At 40.9% G+C, this 11,988-nt stretch overlaps 1 protein-coding gene across 1 annotated transcript; it reads right to left on the bottom strand.

Moving 5' to 3' along the window:
• Nucleotides 1-1,529: 1,529 nt before the first annotated feature.
• On the bottom strand, nucleotides 1,530-11,389 carry LOC110382557 (ATP synthase subunit beta, mitochondrial). The gene is made up of 14 exons (XM_064043069.1): nucleotides 11,237-11,389; nucleotides 10,393-10,655; nucleotides 9,743-9,908; nucleotides 9,065-9,142; nucleotides 8,455-8,637; nucleotides 7,432-7,569; nucleotides 6,681-6,778; nucleotides 5,736-5,834; nucleotides 4,993-5,151; nucleotides 4,254-4,376; nucleotides 3,429-3,641; nucleotides 2,699-2,818; nucleotides 2,383-2,454; nucleotides 1,530-1,821 (listed from the first exon to the last, which is right to left on the bottom strand). The coding sequence occupies exons 1-14, from the start codon at nucleotides 11,292-11,294 to the stop codon at nucleotides 1,717-1,719; spliced, it is 1,875 nt and encodes a 624-aa protein (XP_063899139.1). The 5' UTR covers nucleotides 11,295-11,389; the 3' UTR covers nucleotides 1,530-1,716.
• Nucleotides 11,390-11,988: the final 599 nt, after the last annotated feature.

The raw sequence follows: 11,988 nt of genomic DNA, 5'->3' as shown, positions 1-11,988 counted from the left end.
AAACGCATGAAAAATATTTTTTTCATTTTTTTTTTTTTTTGGGAAATGACTTAAAATAAACATTTGAGTATTCAGGATAATTCTTATTAATAAGTTTTTTAGTTTTTTTTCTTGTGTTAAATGACGTTTTTCCTGAGTAACAGTAGTTCTGCCGCCCGTTCTGTATGTAGTTGTGAAGTGGAAATATATTTATATAGTTACTGTATTAAGTTTGTACGCAGCGCTATGCGATTGTAAATACAATAAATTGTGATTTGTACAAAGCGATTTTCGTGTTTTTTTTATTAATATTCCCTCATTTTTGTAAGTTTGTATGTACTTTCTAAGTATATCTTAGACACCAATGACTGTTTCGGATGGCACGTTAAACTGTAGGTCCCGGCGGTCATTGAACATCCTTGGCAGTCGTTACGGGTAGTCAGAAGCCAGTAAGTCTGACACCAGCCTAACAAAGGGGTATCGGGTTGCCCGGGTAACTGGGTTGAGGAGGTCAGATAGACAGTCACTCAGCTGCATCCGGTTAGACTGGAAGCCGACCCCAACATAGTTGAAAAAAGGCTCGGAAGATAGCTGCTGCCCGTACTGGGATAAAATATAGCCTATGTTACTCGGGAAGAGTATCTAGCTTTCCAACAGTAAAGAATTTTTCAAATCGGTTCAGCAGCTTCGGAGCTTTTAGGGTACAAATAAGCAAAAAATGCCTTTTTAATATAGTATAGTACAGATAGATAAACGTTGTAATAAAATGAAGCGTATAAATTAAATAACTTTATTCATGAAAAAATAATAAGTTAATAATCGTCTCTATACTGGTATCCACTCACAAAATAAAATCTGCTATAACAATTAATATTTTCACAAAATAAAACAAAACAACTCATTGAAAAAAAATAATACCATTTTCACACTACTTTACAAAATTCTAAGAACAAATTATTCACAAGTAACAAAACTATATCCACAGTTTAGATAATATATTATATTCTCCTGTAAACAGTTGTGAAGCTACGTACTACATTTAAACGTTTTTATCCTTTTCTGTCATTCAATAATGAATCATTTTGTCTGCAAATGATTTACGATTGCAAAATGTGTCTGAACGTGGCCTTACTATGCTATAAGGCGTCGTCCTAATTGGGAGCGATCGTACGATGGCGCGATGCGTTTTTCATCTCACGATCTCACTCGCGAGGTTCAAATAGGACACTCTGATGAAATCTGTATGTTTGAACTCATCGCACGACGAGAACGCATCGTGTCATCGTACGATCGCTGTCAATTAGGACGACGCCTAAAGGGCTTATTACACTTTACTAAATTCAGTCATCTAATTAGATTTGTCTAATTAGGTTTCTAAATAATTTAATGAAACCTACCTTCCTAAATGCGATTACATTTGACTGAATTTAGTGACTGAATCATTTAGACGACTGAATTTAGTCAAGTGTAATAAGCCCTTTAGATGAAAAACGCATCGCGCCATCGTACGATCGCTCCCAATTAGGACGACACCTAATGCGATACGTCCGATGCGGGGCTGTGAACGCTTACCTAAAAGCTCGTCTATGCACATATGCGTGAGTGAATTTTTCACGAACGTTAGTACGTAACTTCACAACTATTTACAAGAGAATATATCTAAACTACTATATATATATTATTTGAACGCTATGCCCACATATTTAAGCGTTATATCCATAGATATTTCTTCATATTTTACACGCCCTTGGCGAGCTCCTGTGACTTGGTGATGACATCTTCAATAGTTCCCACCATGTAGAAAGCTGCTTCGGGGATGTGGTCCAGCTCACCCATGAGAATCTAGAAGAGAGACAGGGTCCTTATAACCGACTACCCAAAAAGTAGGTCCTCAGTTCTGATGCTTGTATTTTTATGTATTACATACGAACATACAAGTATATACCCACCGGTGGGTGTGCGGTACACAAAATAGCAGACCAATCGCAAACCAATCGAATGTCGTTGGAATATGATTGGTCTTATATTAGTAGCAGAATGCCCGATATGCATATAGATCGCAATAGCAGTTTTAACACTTGCTATTGCGATCATATTGCGATTCGATTCCTATTCAATTTTGACATTATTAACTTAGGAGAATCGGGTCCCTGGTCTACTCTCCCTAGCAAACAGTAACAAATTGCGTGCGAGCTTTTCTATAACAAATGCAACCTTTGTGCAACTTCACGAATACATGCCAGTTGTGGGCCAAAATGCCCAGAGAAATGGCATCTTGGTGGAATCTCGACACATGTATCGGAGCGATTATCAGAGCAACGCAAGTCCCAACTACGTGGCTGGTCTTTTAAAAAGGTACGTTCTCTTCTTCAATGTTTACAACGGGTTGATAAGGCAGCTTACCCTCTTAAACCCTTTAATGGTCTGCTCCAACTTGACCAGCTTGCCAATGTGGCCAGTGAAGACTTCAGCAACCTGTGAAAATATATGTCAATGCATTTCAATAATGCAGCTGAGTACCGGTGTTTTACAAGCGACTGCCTATCTGAACTCCTCAACCCAGTTAACCGGGCAACCCAATACCCCTTGGTAAGACTGGTTGTCCTGACTAACCGACTGCCAAACATGTTCAAGAAAAGACCATTCAAGAAAAACCCTAGCTGCGGTAACTCTTTCGAACAATCCCGCAGCCCTAGCAAGTGAAACAAACTGGTCTTACCTGGAAGGGTTGCGAGAGGAACCGCTGTATCTTGCGAGCTCGCGCCACCGTCAGCTTGTCGTCCTCTGACAACTCGTCCATGCCCAGGATAGCGATAATGTCTTGCAGCGACTTGTAGTCCTGGTTGAAAGCAAGAAGTTGAAAAATCATTTATGTTTAAAATCCTGTTTATATGTAAGTTCTAAAAGAAGAATACAATGTCGGGACACCTTTTTCACACACGGTCGGTTAGCCCCATGGTAAGTTATTAATTAACTTGTGTTATGGGTGCTAACACAACTGATAAACTACATATAGCTACACATATACATATTTATAAATACATATTGAACACCCAGACCACGTCCAACAAGCATGCTCATCACACAAATGTCGACCGAGCCGGGAATCGAACCCGGGACCTCAGGTTCGGCCGTCCGGCATGGTGACCATTGCGCCATCGAGGTCGTCAACACAGCTTATGAAAGCACATTTTCGAGACAGAAACAGAAATTTCGTATTTCAATTTTTAGATCCTATAAAATAAATCCAGCGCGGGTGGGTGAAAGTGAAAGTCTTTATTCAGACGTATTTCTTCTGCAATCACAATTTTATTTAAAGATAAATTAACTGTTTATTCTTGACAAATCTTATTCTGTCAAACAAAACTATCTTCTTATCATCTGAGCTGCAGGGACTGACCTAAAGAGCCATAGTGTCAAACTGTTCTAAACTCCAGTAGATGTCTTACCTGCAAAATCTTCTGCACGCCTCTAGCAACTCCATAGTGCTCTGTTCCAATAATATTCGGGTCCATGACCCTGGACGTTGAGTCTAGCGGGTCCACTGCGGGATACACGCCGAGCTCGGCGATGGCTCGCGACAGCACGGTGGTGGCGTCCAAGTGAGCGAACGTTGTGGCCGGAGCCGGGTCTGTGAGGTCATCTGCTGGCACGTATACCGCCTGGAAGAAGGAAATAAACAGGTTTTGGAGAAGTATGTTGCTTTAAAAACATAGGAAGAAGAAGATTAGACAAATCTCTAACTAATATTATAAAGCTGAAGAGTTTGTTTGTTTGAACGCGCTAATCTCAAGAACTACTGGTCCGATATAAAAATTTATTTCAGTGTTAGATAGCCCATTTATCGAGGAAGGCTATAGGCTACTTTTTATCTCGGAACGGGAAGTAGTTCCCACGGGATGCGGGTGAAACCGCTGGCAGAAGCTAGTGTGATATATGTATTTTGGCAAGATATCTCGTGGTGAAAATGTCTTGAGCTTCAATCTAAGGTCCAGCTGATAAATCATATTTGGATTGAATTGTGGACTAATACAAAATAGGTAAAATACGACAAAGATGATTTTATAACATCAATCCGACTCCTAAAACACAAAACAGACAAATAATCTTCACTACCTACTCTAGATATCGTTGGCAAAATAAAGACAGCAGAGACAATAACTTCAAGGGAGATGAAAAGTTCGCAGTTTTGAAAGTCGGTTTTCATGTTTAGAGTCCAAAAAAATCCTGATTCGTAATATTTTCCCTAAAAAATTAAAGCGTTTCTCTCATACCTGTACACTGGTGATGGAACCAGTCTTGGTGGTGGTAATCCTCTCCTGCATGGTGCCCATGTCAGTCGCCAGGGTCGGCTGGTAGCCCACGGCGGACGGGATGCGCCCGAGCAACGCTGATACCTACACACATTTTTATTCATATCATATCGTTTATCGCATTCCATAATGAACATTAGGTGGAAAATATAAAACGATAGTCACGAACAATTATGGACCCTGATGGGCACAGCCAGATAGTCAGAAGAGATTTTAATGATAATTATAAGGTTTACCTATGCATATAAATGTGTATGTCGTTTATATAAGGTCGACCTGTATGTAACTATGTAATGGAATCTGAGAATTAAAGTAACTTTTAAGCAGTCCATTATCTGGAAGTTGGTGATTGCTACCATCTAGTTCCATTGCATGAACGGGTTCATCAGAGAGAACGTAAATTTCGGTCCTGCGCCTGATCTCTCTCCGGTCGTGTCGGGTTGTCGTCCCATCGCGCTATGAGAGTGAAGGAATAGTGACTGCACCTGTGTCCAAGCAAATGCTCGTGCTCTATAATATGTCCTGCGCAGCTGGCTGATCTCCTTATATGAGAACCGCTGTCGTGGCCGAAATTTGCACCATTAGAATGATGATGATGGCCTCCTACTATCAGCTACTGTGGCTGTTATTAGAATAGGTAGTAGGTATAGATATCCCCGATTAAGTCTCGATTGTACTTGTATAACTATAAGGTCCGTACCTCCGAGCCAGCCTGAGTAAACCTGAAGATGTTATCAATGAAGAGCAACACGTCCTGTCCCTCCTTGTCTCGGAAGTGCTCGGCCACGGTGAGGCCGGTGAGCGCCACGCGGGCTCGCGCGCCCGGGGGCTCGTTCATTTGCCCGTATACTAACGCCACCTAAAGAGGAATGGAGAAAGATGTTAGATAACATTGTAAATAATGTTAGCACAAATTAGAATCTACCTAGTGAGATTGTAAGCGTGCATCTACACGGTGCATGTAGCTGGAGCAAGTTAACAAGCGCACGTGACAAGAGCACGCGGGTGGGTATCTTGCTTTGGTACATGCGCGAGTCGCTGGACCCCGCACATTTTTATAATGCACGTAACCTGCGCATGTGCCTCGACATGTGCAAACCATTTGCACCGCGTAGATTCACCCCTAAGTCAACGTATGCAGATTTCACCAAAATTTTTCGCGCACAAATGTTTGCAATAAAAAAATTACGCATCAACGCGAGCCCTGCTAGCATGCTTGCTCATAAAAGTTTTAATTTCTCGGAAATTTTAGAAAAAGAAAAAAACATTCTATGCGTACCCAGTGTCACTTATGTTTGCATTAGTGCCGTACAGAGTCGCGGACTGGTAGAACCAAGCCTTTAAAAAAACGCATCATTTTCCGGCATATTTTAATTCTTCAAGTTAGCTAAAACATTGCAAATGATTATTTACCCGAAATTATGGTTACGACATATGCATTACCTTAGAAGTCTTATAATCATCAGTGATGACTCCTCCTACTTTCATCTCGTGGTAAAGATCATTGCCTTCTCGCGTGCGCTCTCCCACGCCAGCAAACACCTGAGAAATCATCAAAAACACTTCATGAAGAACTGATGATTTCAAACTCAAACTCAAAAAGTTTATTCAAATTAGGCTGATTAATCAGCACTTTTCGAACGTCAAAAACAAAAGACAGCTCCAAAACTTCTTACAGTCCTTTCACACGGCAGTCGTTTTGCGGGACCGGCATTTTACTGTATCCTGCAAAACTGAACTACGTGTGAACACAGCGTCCGTTTTAGCAGGATTACTGGACGAACGATCCAATTTCAAGTGACAAAACCGAATCGCACAAATCGACGGGAACGGCATTTTGCAGGATCCTGCATGCGGTTTGCTCGTGTGAACACTAGCCTATAATACCTTTTGCGATCAAACGGTATCCTGCAAAAAAATGGACTGCCGTGTGGAAGGGCCGTTACATGTTTTGTTTAATAAGGTCCCTATCCCACTGCCGTTTTACGAGCGTTGACGCTTCTTAGACGGGACGCCAAGGAAGGAAAAGGTAAAGGGCGAGTGTTTTGGAGGCCGCCTTTTGTAAATTTTGACGTTCATTTATTTCTTTTTTAGTAGCTTCTTTGCCCGCGGTTTCACCCGCGTCTCGGATGGTGACAAAAAATCCTATATTCTTCTCTCTAATTTTCAGTTTAAACGGTTCATCCATTCTTGACTTATAAAATGTGTAACACGACATTCTTTTATATATACCTAAATATAGATCTACCTACGAATTTTTGTAGGTACACACACATAATAAAGAAAGACGACAGGAAAGAAAGGATTTGTTTCTGAAAAAGTTTCTATCTTTCTTTCTAGTGTAATAGCAACTTAATTAGTAGCTGTAGACAAGATAAAGATACTTACGGAAAACCCGCCATGGGCCTTAGCGACGTTGTTAATAAGTTCCATGATCAGCACAGTCTTGCCGACGCCCGCGCCGCCGAACAAGCCGATCTTACCGCCTAGAAATGAAAGCTAAGTTTAGGACGAACTTTGACAATATATAGCTGAGCGGTATCAACTGAGTACGTAGGCACGAGCCCGCTGTGAGCCGCTCTCACGTGGAGCGCTGTAAGCTCGCAGTGACCCGCCGAGTGGCGGCTCGCAGTGTGCTCGTGAGGACCGTGGACGAGCCGTACCCACTTGCAGGTTGATACCGTATCTGATACGTTACGTGCTACACTTCTAAGTGAGTACCCAGCTTTTTACAAGAATCTGGAGGGACAACTAGCCGTGTTTTTGCGGTTTCCCCGCGTCGCGTGAAAATTACTGCCCGTACCGGGATAAAATATGACTTATCTCACTTGGGAAGAGAGCTTTAGAACAGTGAATCTTTCAAATCGAGTCCGTAGTTTCGGAGCCTTTAGGGTACAAAGAAACGAACAAAAAATTTTGTTAAGTATTTAAGTACCTAGAGATTTTTGATTAGAAAAAAAAGAAGAAACTAGTTCAGTGGGTACCAGTTTACAGGTAGCGACGAGAACTGTGAATAATGACATTCTATACTTAGTTATTTAGAAGCCTCTCCACTTTGGTCCAGTTAGGTAGACTGATCAGACTCAGGGATTATTGTCCACACCAAGTCCCTGCATACCTTCACCACTTTCCTCCTTACCTTTGACATAGGGAGCGAGCAGGTCCACGACCTTGATGCCAGTGACCAGGATCTCCTGCTCCACAGACATCTCCACGAAGGGCGGCGCGTCGGCGTGGATGGCTGCGTACTCATCCGTCTCTATTGGACCACGCTCATCTGTGGTTGAAATGAGTGGTTCATATATTCCGTACTAGCTATTTCCCGTGCCCCGGGGGAACTTGTACAAAAATATAGCCTATTTTGCTCAGGGAAAGTCCAGCTTACCAAAAAACAAATGGATTCCGTAAATAGAAGACATAGATACTCCATAATTATAAGTTAGTGATAGATACACCCGTGCATCGGAGAGCACGTTAATGTCGGTCCTGTACGTCGATTCTATAAAATTCGAACAACAACTTTCATTTTCAAGCATTTCACTTCGTATTTCGCTTCGCTATTCACTCTCACTTCACATTCGGTTCAAAAAGTTCTAAAAGTCATCTCATACTTTATCTGTCAAAGTCTCTCGTTTAATTTAGTTCAACTCGCAAACACGCTCGCAAGTGTAGCGCTAGTGTAGTACCTCACGGCGGATTCAGATGTGAAGTTTAGAGTGAAGTCTTATAGAATCACACTGCTGCGCCTGATCTCTCTCCGGTCGTGTTGGATTGCCTTCCCATTGAGCTATGAGAGTGAAGGAATAGGTAGTGAAGGAATAATAATATAACACCTGTGTATACGCAAATAATGCTTATGTACTAGGTATAATATCTCCTGCGCAGCTGTCTCCCTAATGCGAACCATCTCCTTAAAATACAATTCGGCCTAGATGCTAGTAATATCACAGATAACCATTACCTTTATCGACAACGCTTATAAGATTATTTTTTTAAACAACTGTTTACTATGATTCACGTTTAAGTTTCAACATAATCAGTTATTCTAAGAAAAACTGAGTTTTATCCCCGGTGCAAGACAATTGATTGTTCTTATAATTAGCGATCCTGTTTTCTATTATAATTAGCGGCATACAAGGGGTTTTGCTGTCGAATAACTTACCAATAGGTTCTCCAATTACATTGATAATCCTGCCCAGGGTTCGTTCTCCTACTGGTATCGTGATGGGAGCTCCGGTGTCTACAATGGGTTGACCTCTCACCAGGCCCTCGGTACCATCCATAGCGATGGTACGGCAGGCGCTCTCGCCCAAATGCTGGGCCACTTCCAAGATTAGGCGCGGTTCTGTAGAAAAAATATATCTGACCTGTCCAATCTATACTAATGTAATAAAGAGGAATACATTTTTTGCACCTTAAAGGCTCCAAAACATAAATTTATGGGTCTCGGCTATCATTTCAACATCTTTGACAGTCGTTACGAGAAGTCCAAAGCTAGTGTGACAACCAGTCTTACCAAGGAAGTTTAGATTGCTAAGGTGATTGGGTTGAGGGGGTCCGACAGGCAGTTGCTCAATGTACTCTGTATCCGGTAGAGACTGGAAGCCAACCCCAACATAGTTAGAGGGAAAAGGGTTCCAGTGGACCCTGAGTCAATGAGAAGTTGGCAATTTACCTAACACGAAGACATACACACTTAGATTGAAGATACTGAGTTCGTCTTAAAAACTTATGTTTTAACAAACAGGACTTGCTTGTGCTATCCTACTTACTTCGGCCAGGTACCTCGAGCGCGTTGAGGATCGGAGGCAGGTGAGCGTCAAACTGCACATCCACCACAGCTCCGATCACTGCGATGATAAACAGCTGTTAATATAGCTACCCCTTGAATAAACAAAGAAAAAACAAAGTCCCTGTGTAAGAAGGTCGTGAGAGTCAGTATTATATGTTTACGGCTTCAGAAGGAACGAGACGGGATTTAGTCAGTAAGAGTCTGACACTTCGCTGCACCCACAGCGGGAGGGTTCATTTGATTATTTCCCATAAAAAAAGCAATATTTAAGGTATATTAAAGTGAAATTCCTGAGCTTCTTTGTCACGTTTTCACTGGTAAACTGTTGAAATTATTAAGATTAAACAAGCAACAACAACAACCTTCATAATACAAAAATAAATCTAAAAAGCGTACACTGCTACATATGTATGTATACAGAATATGTAATCTATACTAATATTATAAAGCTGAAGAGTTTGTTTGTTTGTTTGAACGCGCTAATCTCAGGAACTACTGGTCCGATTTGAATAATTCTTTCGGTGTTAGATAGCCCATTTATCGAGGAAGGCTATAGGCTACTTTATCCGGGTTCGTGCAGAGGTTCCCACGGGATGCAGGTGAAACCGCTTTCAGAAGCTAGTTTGTAATATACAGGCAACGTTATTTGGAGACTAACCAGCTATAATCCTCCCCTTGACAGCCCCGGAGGCGATTTTAGTGGCTCCTCCTGTACCTTTAGAAGGCTTCGGGCTCTCGCCTGCCGCCTCGGGCTTACCCCGGCGCTTCTTCTTCGGGGGCTCATCATCACACTCGTCTATATTGAGGATCGGCGAAGTTGAAAACTGAGGAAGGAAACGACAGGTACAGTGAGAGACTATTGCCCGTTTTCACCAACAATCTTTTAACTGTCACTTAGAATAAGGGCTCCCCCAATAATAGAGGTTATAAGGAACACCTAAACTTTGGTGAAAACTAAATTCGTATTAAGTGTTCCCTAAATGCTCTTAGGGGATCCCTACATTTAGGTATTGGTTGGTGAAAATGGGCATAAGGCAATCAGTAGGTTTGCTACGACAACATACAGTATATAAATCTGAAGTCCAGTTATTCCTGTACACAGCTTTTAAGCAGTTTAATAATATGTTTCACTAGAGACAGCAAATGCGAAGTTATATAAGTTTCTAAATATGCATAAAAGCCTAATTATACTGAAAACATAAACGTCACTTTTCTTAAAATAACTGTCGTCTTGACTATGAATTTTCACATTCAAATTCTTGCTGAATTTGCATTGAGGAAAATAGGTCAAAAAAATCTAAAACAAACCTGTCTTCTGGTATGCTGCAAGTTCAGATAGGCACCGACTCTAAACAGAGATTGGGTACTCCTAGAAGCACTAAACCAGGGGTCCAAGTGTATCCTCTTTTCTATTTCCCCTATGCGAGGTCTTTGGAAGTATGTGTTCGGCCTTCTTAGAGGGGGACAGAAACCCGCCCTTGGAGTAAGCACCGCTGGTTGTGAAGGAGGCTGCTGTGTCTTCGAGAATTCTTGGTTGGGCAGAGTAGATGATGATGCCCGACTGATATGGACTGGGAAAAAATAGCGTGGTTTTACGGCCAGTTTCTTCATCAAACATAAAAGTCAAAGTAATGTCTAAAGTAAAAGTAACGGTCAAATTCGTTTTTCCAAGGCTAAAGTGACAGCAAAACTAATAGAAAAAGCTAATTTGACCGTTACTTTTACTTTAAACATTACTTTGACTTTTACTTTGGATTTTACTTTTGATGAAGAAATTGGCTGTTAGTGATTGCTTCTTGAGTCTTTTTGGCTGGAAGTAATGCTTCTAAAGTTTTCAGTTGCAATCAAAACTTTATCTATACTTTTTTGCACTAAGATGCATTTTCATACGAGTGTACATAATATAAGAAAGTTGTTGTTCAAAGGCGAGCTTAACCCAGTTTTATGGAGTCTCTTACAGCACACCTTTGAGTAAAGCTACTGAATCGACTAAAATAAAATTTCATATAGATAGTTTAAAGGGCATAGGCTACTTTTCCCCTTGTTTCCGAAAGTGATGCCAAGGAACGCGGATGAAACTGCGGGCAACAACTAATAACAGCAATGGTCACCCATCCACAATTACCGTCGCAATAGCTTCAAAAATACTCACGGTTATAGCCACATAATCGACAGATTTCACAAGGTATTCGCGTAAATGCCTTCATCATATCTCCTCAGGACTAATCCGCAATTATTTCATTGACATTCGACCTCAATGGTCGTGTTTGTGATTTTCATTTTGACGTAGAACTTATATTTTGAATAGATGAATGTTGAAATCCAAAATGTATTTTTTTCTTGTTTGGTATATGGTCTTAGATTGGGATGTAAATGAGGTTTTATTAGCCTTGTTTTAAATAGTTTTTATATTATGTAGATTGAATTAACATTCTTTTGAGTAGTTTAGAAAGATGATAGGATGATGGCGTGTAAATGGATCCTGGTAAATAAGAATTTTAAATAAATCTGAAATCACCATTACAAGTTCAGTTTTAAGTTCAAAAAATGCAAAAGTCCCGGGAACTACTTTATCAGTTGTCAGTTTATCAGTTTGTAGCGCTACTTCTTCTCTCCCTAAACACGTAGGAAGTCTTGAAGGATGGGCGTTTAGGGACGTAAAAAAGTGCTGATTTATAAACCTAACTTAAATAAACGCCTACACTTTTAGCCCACTTAATTCTCAAGCTTTTTTCCTATTTTTCCTTCCGAATAAACGTCGAATTCCTAGCTCAATATCCAGTCCTAAAGTAATACCTTTCATACTCATTCCGAGTTAGTTTCATATAAAAATCTTGGCGTTACCCGACCTCAGTACATCGGCGTCAGTATTCGCTGACAGGGCGTTTATGTAAAGGGGCGAAG

The sequence above is a fragment of the Helicoverpa armigera genome, chromosome 30 (genome assembly GCF_030705265.1).
Source record: "Helicoverpa armigera isolate CAAS_96S chromosome 30, ASM3070526v1, whole genome shotgun sequence".
Classification (NCBI taxonomy): domain Eukaryota; kingdom Metazoa; phylum Arthropoda; class Insecta; order Lepidoptera; family Noctuidae; genus Helicoverpa; species Helicoverpa armigera.
Note: the sequence above shows the minus strand (reverse complement) of the source record. Positions and strands in the feature narration are given on the sequence as shown.